This window comes from Triturus cristatus, chromosome 8, assembly GCF_964204655.1.
Source record: "Triturus cristatus chromosome 8, aTriCri1.1, whole genome shotgun sequence".
In the NCBI taxonomy this organism is placed as follows: domain Eukaryota; kingdom Metazoa; phylum Chordata; class Amphibia; order Caudata; family Salamandridae; genus Triturus; species Triturus cristatus.
In genome coordinates, this window is record NC_140591.1 from 1,112,836,776 (window position 1) to 1,112,858,469 (window position 21,694).

Consider the following 21,694-nt stretch of genomic DNA (forward strand, 5'->3'; position numbering starts at 1 on the left):
CTCTGGAGGCAGTGTGAGTCAGTGGGCCATAACAGTGTTAAGATTACAATTGCCATCCAATGGTTGGTGTCACTCCAGTGCACAGATAGTGATGGTCGCATATGTACCCTTTGTAATTACTGATTTTAATGATTTACAGCAAAATCATTGCTGCTACTCATTTATACCAAACTGATAAAAAAACACTTACAAAGCCAACAAGTGTGGCTTGTTTGGGGCATATGTGTATTGTTGTGTAGTATGTTGTAACAGTTCACACGTTTTAAGCCACACACTTGGTTATTTATATCATGCCCTTTTAGAGTCCCAATTAAGGCACTGTGGTCCACAATAGGCATTTGGCTACAGATAGCTAAAACTGTCTCAAAGATGAGACCTAAAAATTGCAATGATGTCAAACTGTGTAGTCTTTGGAGTCAAATAAAAAATGTGTGGTGCAGAAAGTAGGAGAGACCACTTTGCTCTCCCACAGCAGTCACTCTGCAGTGTTTCTGGGAGGGCAGGAGCACAGCTGGTAGTACCTGTCAGAAGAGGGAGCCAAACACTTCAGTGAAAAAAAAGCCGATGGCCTTACGTCCTCCAGGCAGTGATTGTAGGTCCTGGAGCACTTGATGCCACCACATTTCTTTAGAAGTGAAGCTGCAGTATTTGATCCCATGAAGTTGATTCAAAATGTGTGCAGGTCATTTGCTCAGTAATGAAGCAGATCCAGATATCTTCAGCTTCTCTGGGAGTCGAGTGCAAAGGGAGAAACACAGGTGAGAGACAGCAATATGGAGGGCAGGGGGACAGCTTCACTGAGGAGGGAGTGGGGGAAACAAAACAGTGGGCGAGGTGGCAGCAACATTGGGGCACAGATGGAGGGGAAGCAACACGAAGGATGAAGGGAAAAAAGCAAGTTAACAGGGAGAGACAGCAGTGTGGATTGGGGGAGGAAAAGTAAACTGGCAAGAGAGCAACAGAGGGTTGGCAGGATGGAAGGACACAGGCAAAACAAGAACGCACAACACAGAGGGGGAAGAGAAGCACACTAGGAAGACAGTGGGAAAGCACATGCATTCTCATGTCATGGAGAGCATAAGTAAAAAGAAAGAAGCAGCACCTGAAAAACTAGCAGAGGAAGGACACAAGTAATTGATCCATGCTCAAGGGGAGGGACAAACACAAGAAGAGGAAGGAAAGCTCACACAGGGTAACGGATAGGAAGCAAGCAAATGTGAGAGACAATGAAGCCAACCAATGGTAAGCAATCGGCAGACTCTAAGTCCATTCAAAGCTAAAAATACGTCTTGCAACAGATATCCTATGAGCTTGTCTAGTAGCTGAGAGACAAACAGGTGGTGCTATTTAGCCGGCAACAATCTAAACTGTGAAATTTCTCTTCTATTTAACTGACAGCTATCCAAATAGCAGTCATTATTTACTGCTTGACTGGCTTAAAGCCAAATAACAAAGAAACCTGGGTATTGAATCAGTAGCCAGATAAATGGCATCAGATGGGTTCTATTTAGATCGCAGCCTGGAAAATAGTAAATAAACTTCATTATTTACCCATTTACTCGCTAAGTGGCAGGGAATATGTACTATCTGTATCGCAGCAGGGTAAGTAAGAAAAAATAAACTTCACTATTTACTCAGCCTCAAGATAAATAATTGAAATTCTTTACTGATTTGACTGGCAGTGTGGTAAATAGATAACCTTCAATTTTTTGGGCAATTAACTTATCTGAGAAGAATCTGTTTTGTTTAGCCATCTGCTGTATACAGAGGGAAATTTCTTTTCAATTTGCCCTGCATTCAGGTGATTAATACAGAGCCTCCAATAACATGTGGATGGGTTTCTCTGCTGTTTGTCACTGCCCACAACTTTCACAGTTCATTAAAGTTGCAATTCCCACACCTTCGCCCATGGGCAAAACATCCCCCAAAACGTTCTGTGGACAAATTAAAATGTAAAAGTGGATTATTTTTAGTGTTTTTCTCTTCCAAAACCCGCTTTCATGGTATTTTGTATCTCCCGATTTTCTTTTTCAAAGTTTTCCTAACTTTGTGAAGTTCACTAAAATATATACATACATTTTATTAATGTTTAAGGTTTTTTTTCCTTCATTTGTACTTAAATAAAAATATTTTTCACTGTCCTTTATTTTTTCTCCTTTTTGCATTTTTCTTTTATTAAAGTTTATTCATTTTTGCTTAAGCGAAATTAGAACAGGCAGTCCACTGCAGGAAGGAAGTTTTTTTCGCGGCAGGCCCTACAAACTGGTGTGAGATGGAGGATTTGGAAATAGAGGATATAAATAAAATCCTTGCTCAGTTGGCTGCTATCTTTAATATGGTTTCGTTCTTTATACTCAACTGGTATGTCGTTTCTATATGCTCTATAATTGATCCAGTTTCATCTAATAAACTGTAATAGGAAGTGCTATGTGCAATCTCTGCCAGCCCTCTTGACTAGTGCCTAATCCAAGCGGCCAGTCGCGGGCCGTCTCCTTCCAAAGTTGTGGGGTGGGCCAGAGGGGAGATCTGGCGGGGGTTTGGGGGTTCATGGGACAAAATAATAAATAAATAAACTTACGTGATCACCGCCTCCTCCGTCCCACTCCATCGCGCTCTTCCTGCTTCTGGCAAAGTGTAAGAAACTCTCCAACTCCTGAAGTCATTGAAAGAAAGATCCTTTATTTAATTCACCAACACAGGCTCCAGCAAGAGGGAGCGCAGTAAACGGCTACACCTGTGAGTCATCAGCTGTCAACTGTCAAGTGACAGTTGATAGCTCAGTGACAGTACAGGTGGTGCAGTGTCCTCGCAGGGACACACAGAAGCACAACGCATACAGTGTCCACGCAGGGACACAATTAGAGAGATACAATACATCCTCCCCCTTTGAACGAGAAAGCATGGGAGAGAGAGAGATGTGAGAGGGCACAAAGAGTGGAAGGAAGGATAGGAGGTAGAAGGACAGAGGGAGGACAGGGTGAGCTAAAGAATAAAAAGAATAACCCAGAAGTGCCCTGGGCGAACAGGGAGAGCAACCAGGGTGGGCTACTCACAAATATAATCTGAAAGCTTAACAGGTGGCAACAACCTTCTACCCGCCCTGCTCGTGCTGATTACAGGTGGAGTGTCCTGTGAAGGTGTTGATGGCAACTGTCTTCTGACTCTTTCAGTGGTCTCTCGATTTAGCGACATGCCGGTGGGAGTAGAAATGGGCTGTGTGGTGGTACTGTGTGCAGTGGTCTCTTTGTTGGGAAACTCCGTAGTCAGACTCATCGTCTGATACTGCAATGGGTGCTTTGCTGTGTTTGTCGTTTGTGGAGAGCTCACTGGAATGGTACGAGGGTGAGGTGTTGTCAGGCTTATCAGTGGTGAGTTTGCAGGCTGAAAGTGCGGAGAAGTGCCACACCTTTCCATCACTCAAAAGTGCGGAATTGCAGTGTACCTTGCGCACCGATTAGGGTGAGGTGTATCTGTCCTGCCCCTTGCTTATGTGCCCACTCCGTTTGACCTTGACCATGTCCCCTACCTTGAGCTCCACAGGCTTACACCCATGCTTGAGGTCGTACCTTGCCTTGCAGTTGGACTAGACTAGCTCCAACCTTTCTTTGACTCGGTCAGCGGACCAGTGTACTCTTTTAGCCGCTTTGACCCACCCCACATTATCCTTGGTCAATGGTGTTCTGCCCCGCATAAGTTCAAATGGGCTGTGTCCGGTGGTGTTGCTGGGAGTAATGTGGTAAGCCCAAAGAGTCTTGAGCATCTCTTGTTTCCAGCCTAGATTGTTGCTGCTGGCCAACTGGACTATGCCTTTGATGACTCTGTTAAAGCGCTCTACTGCACCGTTACCAGCTGGGTGGTAAACAGAGGTAGTTTTATGCTCAATTTGTTTCCTCTGTATGTAAGTTTTGAATGTGTCAGACAAAAATTGTGGTCCGTTGTCACTGACTATCTGTTTGGGGAGACCCTCACGTGTGAAAACCTTGTCTAGAAATTTGACTACGCTCAAAGTGTCAGGTTTATTGACAAACTTGAGTTCTGGCCATTTGGTAAAATGGTTGATGATGACTATAACATAACACTGCTCCAAGTTTTCTGGTGTGGGCCCCATGATGTCCATGCCAATCCTCTCCCATGGTATGAATGGGCTGGAAATGGGATGCAGGGGAGGCCTGAAGGTGACCTGAGTTTTATCAGATTCTTGACAAAGTGAACAATTCCTGACCACCCTCTCTACAGCTAAACTGATACCAGGCCACCAGTAGTTGTTTTTGACCCTGCTTTTTGTTTTACCAATGCCTACATGGCCCTCGTGACACAAAGTAAGTATTCTTGACCTTATACTGCTGGGAGGTACAACTCTTCCACCCCTTAACAACAAACCGTGTTTGTGGGACAACTCATTTTTGACCTACCAAAAGTGTCGCAATGGTTCTGTTAATCTGTTCTTGGATGGCCACCCATCAGTTAACAATTTTATGACCTGGCACAAGACAGAATCCTTACATTGCTCCGTGAGCCATTCATCTTTTGAAATGCCTTTACATTTTTCCAGTACACTAGCTATGCATGACTCTTCTTGTTCGGTTATAGGGTCACTATCAGAAAGACCTACCGGCATCCTGCTAAAAAAATCTGCTACTACATTCTTCACCCCATGTACATATTTGATGGTGTACATATATTCAAAGAGCCGCACAGACAACCTAGCTAACCTTGGTGAAGCTGCGTACAACCCTTTACTGGTAAATACTTTCGTTAGGGGCTTGTGGTCCCCTTGCTGCCCCAAACAAATAGCCTAAAGTGTTCTAAGGCCCACACACACGCTAGTGCTTCACGCTCTATGAGAATTTCTCCTCAACTGGGGTCAATGCGCGTGAAGCAAAATGTATGGTGTATTCCATACCTTTGGTATCCCTCTGGGTAAGTACCGCACCTAAACCCTTTGAACTTGCGTCTGTAGTTACAAAGTTCTCCAACATTGGGTCAAAATCTTGTAGTGGTAAAGCGGTACACATTTCTCTTTTAAGGGTATTGAAGACTAGATTGCACTTATCTGTCCATTCAAATTTGCTTTTAAGTTTGAGTAGCTGACGTAAAACATACGTCTTGTGTGAAATTATTTTGATGAACTTCGAGTAAAATTCCACTAGTCCCAGGAAGGATCGCAGTTCATCCTTGTTTTTGGGCACTGGAGCACTTTTGATGGCTTGTAGAAGTTCTTTTTTAAGGCTGATACCATCACCAGTGATCTCATGACCGAGATAATTCACTGAATTGCATGCAAATTTGCACTTTGCATGCTCGGCGGTCAAACCCTTTTTTTCCAGGATTTCCAACACTTTGTTGATCTTAATGTCGTGATCTTCTCTGGTTTTTCCCATCACCAGGATATCGTCCTGAAACAAAAGTATTCCAGACACTCCTTCAAAGATGTTGTTCATAAGTCTCTGAAACATTGCTGTGGCTGAGGCCAGCCCGAAAGGTACCCTGGTGAACTGGAAACACCCAAATGGTGTGATGAAGGTGGTTAGCCTTTTGCTGTCACGGTGTAAGTGCACTTGTTGGTAAGCTGACCAAGTAAATTGTGGAGAACCACTTAACACCCTTTGTTGTTGCTAACATTTCACTTATTTTAGGGAGAGGAAACTGTTCAACAACTATGTTTTCGTTGAGGTCTCGTAGATCCACACATAACCTCAGTTTGCCATTGGGACGTTTTTCGACGACTAAAGGCGCAACCCACTCTGATGCTTCTACTCTTTCGATAATCCCATCCTCAAGAAGCTTGTCTAGTTGTGCTTTCACCTCATTCCTTATTGAAAATGGGAGGTTTCTGGGTTTGTGTACAAGCGGATTGGCATACGGCTTGACTCTGATTTTATGTTGGTACCCTTTAAGAGCACCCACCTCCCCACTAAATACACTTGCATAATAAGTCGTTGGCATAGTCATCAACGTTCGAAACAACTAACACTGGGTCCGCTTTGCTTGAGTCTAGAATTATACCAAGTTTTCTTTGGTCCACCCATCCAAGTACTGAAGGACCCACTTTAGATACATACAGCTTACCACTGGTTTCTCATCCCTTGAGCGTGACGTCAAGCTTCCTGTATCCACACACGTCTATAGGATCACCAGTGAATGACTTTATGGTGATGTCAGCTTTATCTAGGTGCTCACCTATGCAGGGTTTGAACTTCTCTTCCCAGACTCTTTTATTAACAATGGTGTACAGAGACCCTGAGTCAGCTACGATACTGATATATACTCCACCAATGTTCAGGTTGCATACCCGTTTCTTAGTCTTGGTGGTAATGGTTTCATTGACTTTATCCACTTGCTCGTCGTCAATGTTCAGCACCAACATGTTGACATTGTCTTCGTCAGACTTGTCCTGGACGTTTGTTTCTTCTTCATCCACGATTTTAACTGAACGTGTGTTTCATTTTCGACATGCCTTGAGGAAATGTCCAATTACACCGCAATAAGAACACCTTACTCCACGTGCTGGACATTTTAAGTCATCAGCCATATGTGATGTACTCCCACATCTGTAGCAACGGCCCTTGTTGCTGGTCTGAAATTTGTTGTATGTGGGTTTAGCACCCTTCTTATTCCAGGTTTGTTTTGGGTTGTGTTTGTGCTCCGTCACCTTACCAACAGTTTCCCCTTCTTTCTTCTCTTTGTTCTCTGATAGAACTGCCTTTGCACAGCGGCTAGTGAGCTCTGCTTTCCTTGCAACGTCTATATTATTTTGAAGGGGATATTCGCCCTTGGTCCACAAATTGTCCTGTATACTTGAATTGGACCCTTGCATGACTATCTGGTCCCTTATAAACTCATCATGTAGTCCCCCAAAACGACAATTGATTGCTAGATTTTTAAGTGCCAATACATAGTCATCTATAGATTCTTCCTTCCCCTGTTTCCTATGGAAGAATTTATATCTATCGACACCTACACATACTGTTGGTTTGTAATATGTATTGAGATCATCAATTGCATTTAGGAAAATATCTCCCTCATTCTCAGCTCTTATTTTTTTGTTTATTGTATTTTACATTTTTATACCCCCTGCGCCGAAGCAATGCATCAGCATTTTGTATTTTTTTTCTGGTTTCAATTCCTCATCGTCTTCTAATGTGGAAATGTAATTCATAAAATATTCTCTCCACTCTTCCCACTTGAGTGAAAGTTCACCACCTGCTCTTAAGAATGTTTCTGGTGGTGAAAGGTTCCAAACATATCCTGATGCCATGTTTTTTATTTATAGGTTTATAGGTTATGCAGGTTACGTTATGTAGGAGTACTTATTTTACATTTACGGCTTTTTTTTATATTATTTTTGCAGCTTTTAAAATGATAAGTACCTCTGTTTGTTCTTCGATTCATGCTGTCAGGTCGTCAGGTGTTTAGATCCCAGAGAAATGCTTCCGTTACTCTCCTGTGTTTTGATGTTTGTTTTTTAAAGATCCAAAATGGCGCCGCGCAAGCGTGCGCGTGACTTCACAACATAAGCTGGACTGCTGACTGTTCCTGAAGGCTGTTTATGCACGTCCGTCAGCTCTTTGCTTGCTACGTACAACGTGAAGATTCTGTTGACGATGTCGGTTGAGGCAGTTGACCGTTGCTCGAGTCAGGGTGTGGTGAGGTAAAAGTTCATTTAACCGTCTCTTCTGAATTCTGTTCTGTTAGAAATGACAGTTGATTTCATTTATTGAGGTAAACTTGCTGTGATCACGACATTTGCATGAAACTTGAGCAGATGTTTTTTTTTAACCATGTAAAACTTTCATTTGCACTTAGTAGCTTGCCACTCTACTTCCTTCATTCATGCGGTATCACTCTTTTAGTTTCCTCTATACCAAAATTTCCTGGTCTTTTAATTTTTGTTGTATGCATTACAGTCTCTCACAGTGTATTTTTATCTATTACATTTCAGTAGCAGTACGCACAGCATCCTATTTTTCAAAATTATTTTAGCTGACTGACCTTTTACTTTTGTTCTGTTTTCTTGTTGTCTTTGTTACTTGAAGGTTTATTCTCCCTACTTTAGTTTTTCTTTATAGTGTCTGCTGCCTTCTTATGTCCATTTATATATTTTTTCCGATGTAGCTATTGTTCATTTTTTCATATTTTCCTTTTTGCGTTGGGATCTTGTGTTGTTGCTCGTCGCCACGTTGTAAGGAACTCTCCAACTCCTGAAGTCGTTGAAAGAAAGATTCTTTATTTAATTCACCAACACAGGCTCCGGCAAGAGGGAGCGCAGTAAACGGCTACACCTGTGAGTCATCAGCTGTCAACTGTCAGGTGACAGTTGACAGCTCAGTGACAGTGCAGGTGGTGCGGTGTCCTCGGAGGGACACACAGAAGCACAACGCATACAGTGTCCACGCAGGGACACAATTAGAGAGATACAACGCAAAGGCTCCCAGACTGCACTGCGGCCAATCATGACGCTGCAGGAAAGCAGTATCACGATTGGCCTGAGTGCTATGACTTTATGCTCCCAGGCAGACTGGGAGCCTGTACCTGATTTCTCCAGCCCCTGCAACGCAGCTGGGGCTGGAGAAAGCTTCACTGCGCATGAGATGTTAGGCCGGCCTGAAACTGCCAGCCAACTTATGCGCAATGAAGGGACAAAGGGGTGCACTACCACTCCCCCAGCACGGTGTCATCCACCTGGACCCGCCCACAAGACTCGTCAGAATCCTGGGTTAGGTTCCAGGGGGTTTATAATAAAACGATAATAAAACGGGTTAGAAACCCGTTTTATTATCGTTTTATTTCCAGGTGGTGGCAGGGGGACGGCACTCCTCCATAATTGAGGGACCGTCACTACAAAAGTCTATTGAGGTTGAATACTTCGGCTTCTTTACTCATAAAACATTTCACCAGGCACAGTGTCCTTTTGAACTTGAACGTTTGAACTTGTGGATCTTCTGCAGCCTTGGAACCTTGAGAACTTTTGAGAGTCTGTTGTCAGTGACCTGGTTCTGACCTCTTTGGTGTGTGTTGAGATAGAACTCAATCACCCCACGGATATAAGTACGGGAATGTAATGCTCATAGATAACATTTCTGTATATGCTTAGTAATAACTTGTTTACTTAGACAATGCTTTTCTGACATGTGCTGCTTATAACATAATTTTTATTTTTTTGCATGCATGACAGACTCTCCCACCTATAAAAGGTTGTTAGAGCTAGGGAGCAATGAGTCCAATATACGCATAGTGGTCATATATTGTGCTAAAGCAGCAGGCATTTTGTGTTTATAGGCAAACAGTGCTTCACAAAAAGTACACACCCCAGAACACAGTACACTGCTGGCTAAAAAGCCTAGATCAATGAAAGATATCACACTTAAATAGGAGCATCTTGGCAGCACTGTAGTTACCTGCTGGGATCATCTTTGAAAGTCAAACAGACTTGGAGCAGAGCCTATCACATATCAGAATTACCACTGACTGGACTCAGGAATATTCAGTCTCATTGCAGGATCACATGTGAATGGTCATATGAGGTGAGTTAGAGTGACACACATGTCAGATATTTGCCCATCAAAGGTGGGCAGGAGTGTACCAGATGCAGTCTCAAGTCACAGAAAGATTGGTAGAGCTGGGCACTTCTCAGGATCACCTCTGACAGGCTGGCTGGGCTAGGGCAGACTCACTTATATACCAATCAGTCTTGCATCAGAAAGGGTGGTGGGGGTGGGCCAGAGTCAGCCACAGGCTGTGCTGGGGCAGATTGACCCTGTCCCAGCACAGCCACTTCACATGATGGACATTAGGTAAACAGAATAAACCCCACAACATCGGTATTTTTAGAGTGCAGTGCACTTTTATCCCGATGGGATGTCTTTGTACTATTGAAAGAGAAAGGATATTAATTGTTATACAAATCAATGGTACTCATTTTATCAGACTTGAAAGGTTGAACGGCTGAGGGTACCACCTGAGATTTGAACCTGTGACCACAGAGTCAAGCCCAGATTACTGCAACAGATCCATTACTTCACTGAGCGAACACCCAAAATATATATGTTTTCCTCTAACTTCAAGTAAACAAGGTTGAGTGGAGACCACTTGAGACCTACCGGTTGATGATTTTAATTAAGTTACTCAGCCTGTAGGGCTAATGGCAATACCTTGATGTTTAGACTACCAGAAAGTACTGTTCCTCCCTGGGCAACACACATCAGAAAACTGCTTCTGAAGCGGGACTGGAGTCAGTGGATGTGTGTGTTTGGAGTCAGTGGATGCACTCACAAAAAACACATTACTGTGTGCAAACTAGTTTGTAAACTAGAGGGGATATGATGACTTACTCCTGTTGTAGGGATGAGATTTACATTGTCAGAAATTCATCTCTGGGTTTGCCTCATTTAAGATTTGTGCATACTGATATCACACTGGGGTACCTCCAGTTGGGATACTGGAACTGAAATAGGAATTCCTGCTGGACTGCTGATAATTTCAGGTTGCTTAGGATTTTGACAAAAGCTACACCTAAGAGCTGAAAGACTTGCATAGTAATTTTTTTTTGATGGAATTGAAAAGATGTTTGTACTAAATCAGCGGTCTCCAACCTTTTCTGTAATAAGAACTACTTTTGTTCAATTAAAATATTCATCCGGAGCAACGAATATTATTAGAGTTTTAATACTGACCACATCAGACAAGTTTACATTAGTGGCCTCCATATGCAAGATTACCAGCAGGGTGAGGGCATCAGGCATGGTTTGAAGCAGTAATGTAAACAAGCATATGCAATGCAATAGGTCTCGTATTTACGAGAGTTTGAGCAATTGGTATTGTAAATGACAATGTCTTTTATTTATGTGTTGTATTTAAAACAGATAAATAAAAGGCATTGTTATTTACAATGCCAATAGCTTGAACTCTCGCAAATGCGAGACCTATTGTATTGCAAATGCGTACGTGCTATAAAAAATGTAAAAAGCGTTAGGAGAGAGCGTGTCCTGCCTGCAACAGCAGGCAGGACAAAGCTATTTGAGAAGATAGTGCTCAGGGTCTGTAATTAAAGCCTACTGAGTAACAACACACGTAACAGGGGGTGTCGCCATGGAAGGTTACAAAATGAGACAAAGCGGTACTAAGGAGGGACTACTAAGTCTTTTGACCAATGAACAGCCACAGTTTACAGTGGACAATGACACAAGTCAATGAAAAATATGGGTGGAGCTTCAAGTCCCTACATGAATACAGCATTGCCGCACAGAGCAGCATATGCGCTACCCAGGCTCGACCAAAAAATCCTTTGCAAATGTGGAATGTCTCTACATGGGTAATGCATAAAAGCCATAGCTGGAGTGTCCTGGCACCGAATTAATATTAGTATCAATTTTCCCCAAACATCAGCTCATGAGTTCTGAAAATGGACACATTTTCCTCTCAAATGCACACTTTCCAATTTTGTCATACATATATTAATTCAACCGAGCAAAATCTAATTTAGTTGGGTTGGCTGCACACAGGCTAGCTACTTATGGATAGCTGGAGAGCTAACAGTAGCTCACGAGCTACTCATTGGAAAACCCAGCATTAGATCATTACTTTCTTTTTCCAAACAAAGGGTTAATTTGCAGATCAATATATTTTCTAAAAAAATGGCAATCAGTGCAGTTCCTGCTGTTTTACTTATGCGGGGAAGGTCATTATTCAGGTAAAAAAGTGTAGAGCTTAAACATGCATTATACATTTGTGCTACATTCTGAAACCCATATGTCTTTTGAAATGGAAAAAACCCTCTTGATTAATGTAAATGTTGTAGACTTGTAAAGCGCACAGCTACCCCAGCAACGGGGTGTCCCGGCGCTGTAGACCGCTGGGGAACCCGTCCTGGCTATCCCTGTGAGATGGTCCCTTTCTGGGTATCTCCAAGGTGAAACCAGGCATCCCCGGCGTCTGTGGGGGGCCGTTGTAGAGATGAGGCAAGCTTAATGCCCAGAGTTGCCGAGTGTGTTCCTGGTTAGAGTAGGTACCGAGGCAAGAATTATCAAGTCCATTTTGACCCTGGTCCACGACCCTGCCACGTCGGGAATTGAACCCTGGTCCCTGGCGGATTCTCTGCTTACGGGTCTGCCGCCTCTAACTAGTGAGCCACACCTCTCCACAATGCTAAAATAAAATCATTTTATGAACATTTTCGATAGAATAACAGCAACTGATTTTCAAAAAGCTGTAGGTTTAATGAGAACGTGTTCCCTGAACACCTGGTTGAAAAAGGCAATGTGCTCTCATGGTGTTCGCCTGCAATAGAAAATGCAAGGTGTTAGAGGGATGCCCCGTACATCGACCTTACCAGACGTAAGGAGGACTTCGAATGACGTCAAGTAATGATATATTTACTTTGCATCTAAGTTTCATTTAAGAAAATTAGCACTTTAAAAAACACTTCTGTGAGATGAGTGTGAAACATTCCCTACACTGTGGGGTGAGACAGGATGACCCCACGCATTGTTGGGTTATTTCCACATGATGGTCAGAGGGTTGATATTTTATTGTATTGCTTTTATTTTTTATTTATTTTTTATGGATGACTTATAAGTGAGATATAGTACGTCTCGCTTCTTGTCCTATGGCAAAGGGCTTCAAATGAACAGTAAAAACATGTAAAAAAGTTTTTTGTACATGAATGTCATGAAAGTCCCTGGGCTAATGGAAATGGCAATACACACACTTTGAGAATTCAGTGACATTACAGTGTGTGATGTTACGCAAACTTTAACTCCTTTAGCATCATGAGAAATTACATCATGTTAGCTTTTACCTTGATTACACCACAGGAAGTGGCATCACTAAGAGAAACCTATACTATTTGAGCCTTCACTACATTCAGGAAAGGTCAATATAGTTTAGTTACCAAATATATGTTAACTAGTGTGCTACAATCATATGTAAGGGTCACATCAAACACTTTGTGTTATATCTATAATTTATTACTGGAAGTGCTGTGTTTTCTGTAAGGACATCGGCAGATATGCAGGTCATCCTCTTCCATCATTTCCTCCAACGGCTCTTACCGTTTCCTGCTTGCTGCCAGAAAGGAGGAGGTGCCTGGGCCATTTCAATATTGAGGCTTCGGGTGGGCACGGCTGCTGTTGACGCTTGCAGCATTTTTGCCCTGACTTCTACCAAATTACCGCTGCTGTCTACATCAGCCTCCCAATGCCACCCAAAGACCTGCACACAGAGCCGGATTGGTACCCAAAAGTAGCCCTGGCAAATTTCGTTACACCATCCTCCATATTTGGCATATGGGGTTTGTAAGAGCTTTCCCTCCAAGTGGGACAAAAACTGCATTTTCTAACCTATTTCTTTCCCTACAGGTTATCTCCATAGCATTATTTATCTAAATAGCCTATTACTGTTACTGTGACGTGGACACTTTAACTTAAAAATGTGAGCACAACTTTAGCTTTCCATTGTTTGGGGTGGATGGGCGTAACCAGGGTTTTAAGTGGGAAAAAACCTGGGGGTGCTCTAAAAGGGGCGGGGCAAACCTCTTAAAGGGGTGTGACCTATCCAAGTAGGGGTGTGGTATAAATCAGGATAACTAGCATTGTGTGCTTAAGAAAATCCCCTCCAATTATCCCACCTTCGGAAAACAATCTCTTTAAGGGATTTTCCTTCCTCCTACAACGCGGCTCATCTAGCATGACGTCTCCACTTCTCAGTAGTGAGCAAAATGAGCATGCGCACATCGATGTGCACGCTCTCACTGCAGTCCAATAAAAAAAAAGAGAAAACGGACTACCTTGACGAGGCTCGAAAATAGAGCCCGATAGAGACCCGTTTCGAGGCCCCCTGAGAATAACTGCCGGTGCTCAGACCAGGCCCACTTAAAGCCCTGCATCCATCCATCCTAAGCACTGCGCCATCCAACCATCTTTCAATGCATCCATACATTCCTAACGACATACATACATATATACATCTGTCCCTGCATCTATCCTAAGCATCTATCAGCCCACCGCCTATCCTAAGTACTGGTCCATTCATCCATTCATCCTTCCATCCATCCATTCATCCACCCATCCAGCCAGCAATCCATTCATTAATTCATTCAGCCATCCATCCATCCATCCATCCATCCATACATATGTCCCTGGACCTATCCTAAGCATCTATCCACCCACCCTCCTATCCTAAGCACTGTGCCATCCATCCATCCATACGCCCATACATCCATACATACATCTGTTCAAGAACCTATCCTAAGCATCTATCAGCCCACCCGCCTATCCTAAGTACTGATCCATCCATCCATCCATACGCCCATACATCCATACATACATCTGTCCAAGAACCTATCCTAAGCATCTATCAGCCCACCCGCCTATCCTAAGTACTGATCCATGCATCCATTCATCCTTCCATCCATCCATCTATACATTCATCCATCTATCCATCTAGCTATCTATTCATCCATCCACTCGCCCTTTATTTACCTATCCGTCCTTCTTTCCGTGCACCCTCTGCCCCGATCCTAAACACCCCATATTATACTCATCCACCCTGCCTCTTAATGGGCCGAAAAGGCTGGTGATAACCATTGACAGGCAGATGTTTCTGATAAAGAACAAGAAAGTTTTCAGTTGCTGTTGGTGGACCATAGTTCACCACCCTTCTCTGGTGGTGTTTTAAACAAAGGTTGATCCAGCGAAAGAAATGTAAACCAGCTTTTCAGTGTAAGACGCTAATTCAGAAACATACCCTTTTGTCCATTTCTATATAGGAACACTGCTTTAAATTGTCTGTGACTGACAGATACTGAATACCTGTAGTTCTTACATTTGAGAGAGTATACCAAACAGCTAATTTGGGGTGGCGAGAACCTGCCCTTCTATATTTCCATGTGAAGCACAGTATAGGAATATAAAGGTAATTCCAACGCTACTATCTTCATATTAAAGAGGGGCTGTGAGAACTAAGTGAGCCAGTGTAGTAAGTCCAATCAGGAAGAAATGAGATTCCATAAAAGTTTGTATTGTAAGAATAAAAAGGTTTATTCCAGAGGTTAACAACCCACGACTTTTCAGCTCAAGATACAAGTAAGAATGATGTCTTACAAGTTACATTCTAAACTCTAGAGTCCTAAACTCTAATACATTCTAATCTTTAAAGAGACATGTATCTTAAATCATAACTATAGTTACTACATATAACAGCCAGGCAAAGTGTGTGTTTTCGTAGCACTAAAACAAGACACTGTGAAAGGTCAGAGCATGGTTGTGCTGGAGTTGGCTGCCTGTGGGCATCTCCAGAGGCGCAACTAGAGCCAAATATCGTGGGAGGCTAATTCTTCCAGCAATAGGCAGAGTGGGGATGCAGGGGCTCTAAAAAGGGGTGAAAAACAACAGAGCCTCATTTACAAGCAAATGGTCTTTTAAAGACCTGTGAAGTACTCGGTTGCGGCTGTGTGTGCGCACCCGGGAAGCTGCCTCAGCCCGGGGCAATGGGCGTTGCGCGCCTGGTCGTCTCTCTCCTAATCATCCCACAATGATGTTGCTCCTGCGTTGCAAAAAGAAAAGGGAAATCCTGAGAGAAAATGGCTCTCTTTAAAGGATTTCCCTTCCCCTACAACACGGCTCACCTGGCATGATGTCTCCACTTCTCAGTAGTGAGCAATGTGCATGCTCTCACAGCAGTCCAATTTAAAAAAAAAGAAAACGGACTACCTTTGCGAGGCCCGAAAATAGAGCCCGATAGAGCCCCTTTTCGAGGCCCCCTGAAAATAACTGCCGGTGCTCAGACCCAGACAGACACAGCCCACTTAAAGGCCTGGGCTTAACATTTCAGAGAGATCACACATACAGCATCCTTTTCAGGACATCATGACTCTTCATCATCCCTTATCGTCCTCGCTCTCCCTCCTCGCGTATCTTCCGTACTCCTCATCCTCGTTTCCCCTATCTCCTCACTATTCTTCCTTACTCCTACTCACTCTCCCTCCTCCTGCTTGTAAAGGGCCCAAGTTAACCTTTTGTACGTGCCGTCTGGGCCTAGTACAACCACGCTTCACAACACTGCACACAGACACTTGGTATTGGTCTCGCCGAAGAACCACGAGCGATCCTCAGCCCCTTATTTATACCATTCAACCAAGCCCGGCCTCTTGGGTGAATGTGCGATACATTATATAGTAGAGGCAGGGTGGCACTTTACACTTCTCACTCCTCCTACCCCCTCTTCACTTCTTCGCCTCTTACTCAGCCTTCCTCCTCGCTCCTCCAGGAAGAAGTAAAAATGAAGTGATGATGAAAATCGATCCTGTAAAAGTACAACGTACAACATTCTGCTACCATTCACTGCAGAGTGTCTCACAACCAAACATAATCCCACCCCCTCCAACAGCCACCCGAGGTTTAACAAAACCATCAGCCATCTTTGTATCTTCTCTGCTTTAATCCCTCGTTGTTTTTACATTATACCACTGTGGTATGCAAGTGCTGGCATGGCAATTTTGAATATACAACAGTGTAGCATCCCTGCTGTGGCATTCAGGAGACTGGAAGCTAAATAAGAGCAATGCTTAATCTGTGAAAAACATAAGTGCCAGGGACCTCGTTAGGAGACCACTGCATCTTGCACCATTCATTGCCCCTGGCAGCGCTGCCAATTACAGTACCAACACATCTACTAACCATCACACTCCTACAAGCATGACAATTCAGACTATATCAGGCCCCCCAAAGCTATAAGAATAGCTTGGGAGGGGAGGAGCCTAGCGCGCAACCAAGATGGCCGCGTAGGTGCGAGGCTCCCGAGGACCTCCGCGACCTCCTGAATTAATCCTGGCTATATCCTGTCCTTGTTGAGGGGACTGTGTCGGTGAACCCGAGCTGAGGCGCCACCCGTTTTCCGTGTTCGAATCGGACCCCGAACACCGGTGGGAGCACCGATCGAAGGTTGCGGCCTTCTCCGCGCCGGCCCCCCGGATTGGAGTAGTGGGGCGATCCGGGGACAAAGTGAACAACAGCGGCGGGCACGGCTGGGCGACTCGCGTACCCCGGGCTTTCACTTTCACTTTTGCGCCCTCCTTGCCTCCAGCGAGGTAGGGTCGCGAAGCGGGGTGCGGTGGTGTGGTCTTGTCCAGATGCCCGGCTGACCCGCCAGCTGTGGGTCGTCCTGCGGTACAGTGGCCGCCCTCCCCCCCCCGGACCCCGTGAACTGGGTTACCGGTCCTTTCGAGGAGATTGGCACGACGGTGGGAGAGCAAGCATGTCCACCAAACAAGATGGCGACCGGGCGAAGGTGAAGGCGACCCGCCGTGGCCCGGCGCACCAATCCAACAGTATGGACCGCTATACTCTCCAGAAGGGATCTCCGGAGGCATCGCGCACATCCCCGGCGGGCCCGACGGAGGTATCTGCTCAGCCGGGGGATCTGATCCTCCGGGACGTCATGGGCGCCATCGCAGAGATGAAGGCCTCGGTGGACCAGCGCTTCGACACCCTGGCGCAAAAGATTGACTCGGTCCTTGTGGATGTGAGCCTGGTGAGGGCTGACCTGTCTAAGACGAATGACCGGGTCGATTCCCTGACCCACACCACAACGGGCCTCGAGACGGATGTGGCGGCCCTCCAAAAGGAGGTGCGCCGGCTTGGCCAGGCGAGCGCCCTGATGGACCGGCGACTGGAGGATTCCGAGGGTCGGGCCAGGAGGAATAATGTCCGCATTGTGGGGGTGCCGGAGGGACGAGAGGCGGAGGCCGCAGATCTTTTTGTGGAAGATTTGATCCTTACCCAGCTGCAGCCCCGGGGCCTGAGTAAGCTTTTTGCGGTGGAGCGTGCTCACCGGGTCCCTGGGGGCAGGCCTAAGGCCGGTGCCCCGCCGCGGCCTCTCATTGCCCGGGTTTTTAACTTTCGGGACAGGGACGCTATCCTGCAGACCTCCAGGCAACAGGGACCGGTCAAGCTTGACAACATGGATGTGCGTTTCTACCCAGACTTTACTCCGGCGGTCCAAAAGCAGAGACTGAGTTTTCTCGGTGTTAAACGTCGCCTGCGAGACCTGAACCTAAAGTACTCAATGCTCTTTCCAGCTAAGCTAAGGGTGGAGGTGGATGGTCGCACGCACTTCTTTGATCGACCCGAGGCGGCTGGGGACTGGTTGGATACTCTGCCTGATGATCGGGGCCGGGGGGGTGGGGGGGGTGCGGGCGGCGGAGAGGGCCTGCCGGATCAGAATTAAGGGGTGAATAATAGGCCCTGCTTGGGACAATACTTCTTTACCATTTCTCGATCGTGTATGTTCCCCTCCTATGGAGGTCGTACGGGGTCTGTTGGGGGCTTCCCTCCTCCTCTGGGGTACTAGTTAGTCTTTCTCTATGGGGCGACAGGCACACTGCACTTTGGGGGGGCTGACTGGGCTCATGCAGGGGTGCAGGGAGGGGGGAGTTCTGTTGGGATGGGGGGGCGGGGGGGGGTGTTGTTTGTTCGCACCGCAAGGCAAACCCTTTACTGTATTGCTGTTCTCGAAATGCTCTGTGGGGGACGACTGATTGCTTCTACGTATGATGGGGGGTAGGGATTTGGCTGTGTTGTCCTGGAATGTTAACGGCCTGGGGGATAGGATTAAGCGTGGTGTGGTCCTGCAGTTCCTCAAACGTATATCGCCAGATGTTGTCTTCCTGCAGGAGACACACCTTATAGGCAACTCCTTCCATGCCATGAATCGGCGGGGCTATCGTTTTGTGTGGCCCACTCGGGCTTCACTTCGGGCTCGCGGGGGGTGGGTATCATGATCAAGAACTCGCTCCCGCTGGAGATTGATGAGGTGCGCCATGACGAGAGGGGACGCTACACTGTCCTGGTGGGTAGAATGGAGGGTAGAGTGTTTGTTTTCATATCAGTGTACGTCCCGCCTGGGTTACAAGCTACTACATTTGCGGACCTGGGGCGCCTCCTCCTGGACCTCCCGGGTGGCCTGCTGGTGGTTGGGGGGGACTTCAATGCGGTAGTTTCTGGGTCTATGGATCGTCACCCCCCTAGGGACCTCCCCCGGGCACAGGCGTGGCTGTCCGGCCTTTTAGACACACTGGGCCTGGTGGATTGCTGGCGACTAAAGCACCCTACGCAGCTGCAATACACTTTCCACTCGGGTGCCCATGGTAGCCTCTCGCGACTTGACTACATCCTGGTCCCGGCGGCCCACGCTGGGAGGGTAGGAGAGGTGTGCCATCTGGCGCGGGGTATTTCAGATCACTCCCCATTACTGTTACATTTCGATGTCTTCCCGAGGGGGGAGGGCAGGGTGGCCCCAATCAATGCATGGTACTTGCGAGACCCCACTATTCGTGCCGACTTGATCGAATCCTTACAGCGATATTTTGACGAGAATGTGGGGTCTGTCCCTTCGGCCATCTCCCTGTGGGAGGCCTTTAAGGTAGTCCTCAGAGGGGAGGCCCTCTCCTTTATCTCCCATGCCCGGAGGCGTGAGCGGGAGGAAGTAACCCGGGTGGAGGCCGAGATTGTGGAACTTGAGGGTGACCTGGGGAGCGGGGTAACGGACGCCAAGTTGCATGTTTTGCACCTCAAGCAGGCGGCCTATAGGGCCCTCGTCACGGAGGCGGCCAGGGGCCTCAGTAGAGAGCAACAGGGACGATTGTATGATGTGGGTGATGAGGCGGGTAAATTGATTGCGTGGTTGGATAAGAGGGAGAGAGCGAGTCGTGTGGTTCCTTTGATTGAGAGGATGGATGGTGCGCGTGTCACCGAGCCGGAAGCCATCGTCTCCTGCTTCGCGGATTACTTCCGCGAGGTGTATTCCCCGGTTTCCCCCTGCTCGGAGGAAGATTCCCATTCCCTGCTTCGGGACATAGCGCTGCCCTCCCTTTCGGTGGAGGACAGGGATTCGCTGGACGCTCCTCCCACCTCGGACGAAATTGCCCTGGCTATTCGCTCGGTCGCATCCGGCAAGGCCATGGGCCCTAATGGTCTTCCCATCGAGCTTTACAAGCTGCGCCCGGATGTACTAGCGCCCCACCTGCGCGCGAGGTTCCTGGCGGCCCGCTCGCAGGGTTCCCTCCCGCCGGACCAGCGTCTGGCTACAATCGTGGTGATACACAAGGAGGGGAGGCCCCGTGAGCGGGTCACATCCTACAGGCCAATCTCGCTCTTGAACGCGGAACCCAAAATCCTCGCCAAGGTGTTGGCCAACCGGTTGGTCGGTGTGGTGGGCGATTTGGTCCACCAAGACCAATCTGGATTTATACCCCATCGCAACACGGCTCTTAATCTGCGACGCTTGCACGGGGTGCTCGCGCGTGTCCCGTTTGTGCGGGAGCCGGCCATCTTGGCATCCCTAGACGCCACCATGGCGTTTGACACGCTTGAATGGCCATACATCTGGGCGATGCTGGCGAAATTCGGATTTGGCCCGGGGTTCATTAGCTGGGTCAAATTGTTGTATTCGGGCCCATTGGCGCAGGTAGTGGTGAATGGGCGAGTCTCGGCCCCATTTGAGCTGGGGCGGGGCACGCGTCAGGGTTGCCCCTTGTCGCCGCTCCTGTTTGCACTGGCCTTGGAGCCCTTGGCGGAGTGGCTACGGTGGCACCCTTCTATCCGCGGTCTCCGCTGGACCCCTGAGTATGAGGACCGCGTGTCCCTCTACGCCGATGATATCCTTTTGTATCTCGCCTCCCCGCGCAAATCGCTGATTGTCCTGGTTGATGTTTTGCGCTCCTTCGGGCGTAACTCAGGCCTTGTCATCAACTGGGCGAAATCCTGCGTATATGTGCTTTCCGGGGAGGCTCCGGCCCTACCGCGGGACTGCCCGATCCAGATTGCCTCCCAGGGGTTCCGGTACCTGGGTATATATATCACTTTAGACCCGGAGGCCCGCTATGAGCGGAACTTGTTGCCCCCCCTCCAGCGCTTGCGAGAGGATGTCGCGCGTTGGCGGCGTCTTCCGCTTTCGCCACTTGGCCGAGCGGCCTTGTTTAAGATGATGTCCTTGCCGCGCTTCCTGTACGCCCTCCAGAACACTATGGACCTGGTACCAGCGCGCTACTTCCGAGAGGTGGAGGGCCTACAGCGGCGCCTGTTCTGGGACGGGAGGCCGCGTATTGCTCTGGCCAAATTGACGCTCCCGTGGTACGATGGGGGGGTCGCCCTCCCCGACATTAAACGGTATTACTGGGCCTCCCAGCTAGCTGCAATCAATCATGGCCTCTACGGGCCCGCCTTGAACCCGGCATTTGAAATGGACAGGATGCTCCTGCCCGGTGGCGATTACAATCGAGCGCTCTACTCTGGCACGCCCGACTCCCGTCTGACGGGACCGACGCGTGTCATGGTGCGTGTGTGGCACGCGGCTAATGCAGCTATGGGGTGGAAGGACCGTTTGACCCGGGCGTCACCGCTGTATGCGTCTGAGAGGTTGGGCTCCCTGTGGACATCGAAGGGCTTCGAGAAGTGGGACACGATCGGAATCAGCACGGTGGGAGATCTCTGGACGAGGGGGGGTTTTAAGACTTTTGAGACGCTGCAGACGGAGTTTCAGCTGCAAGGCAGTGAGTACTTTCGATACTTACAAGTCCGCCACGCGCTGGCCTCCGTCTTCCCGGATGTTGCGTCCATTCCGGAGTCTTCCCCCCTAGAGGACAGGGTGCTGGATGGCCATGTACCAGACAGCACGATCTCCCTTATATATAAAAAACTGA

At 47.2% G+C, this 21,694-nt stretch overlaps 1 protein-coding gene across 4 annotated transcripts in view; it reads left to right on the forward strand.

The window, feature by feature from the left end:
* LOC146805453 (granulocyte-macrophage colony-stimulating factor receptor subunit alpha-like) overlaps positions 1-21,694 on the forward strand; it is a 331,580-nt gene that overhangs the window by 32,216 nt on the left and 277,670 nt on the right. For 2 of the 4 annotated variants that reach the window (XM_085622683.1, XM_085622684.1), the window contains exon 2: positions 7,472-7,651. The exons of the other annotated variants lie outside the window; for them this stretch is intronic. Coding sequence is in view for 1 of the 2 variants with exons in the window: in XM_085622684.1 (XP_085478810.1) it covers positions 7,605-7,651 (47 nt within the window). In the remaining variant the exon portion in view is untranslated. The remainder of the gene's footprint in view (positions 1-7,471; positions 7,652-21,694) is intronic. 4 annotated transcript variants of the gene reach the window in all.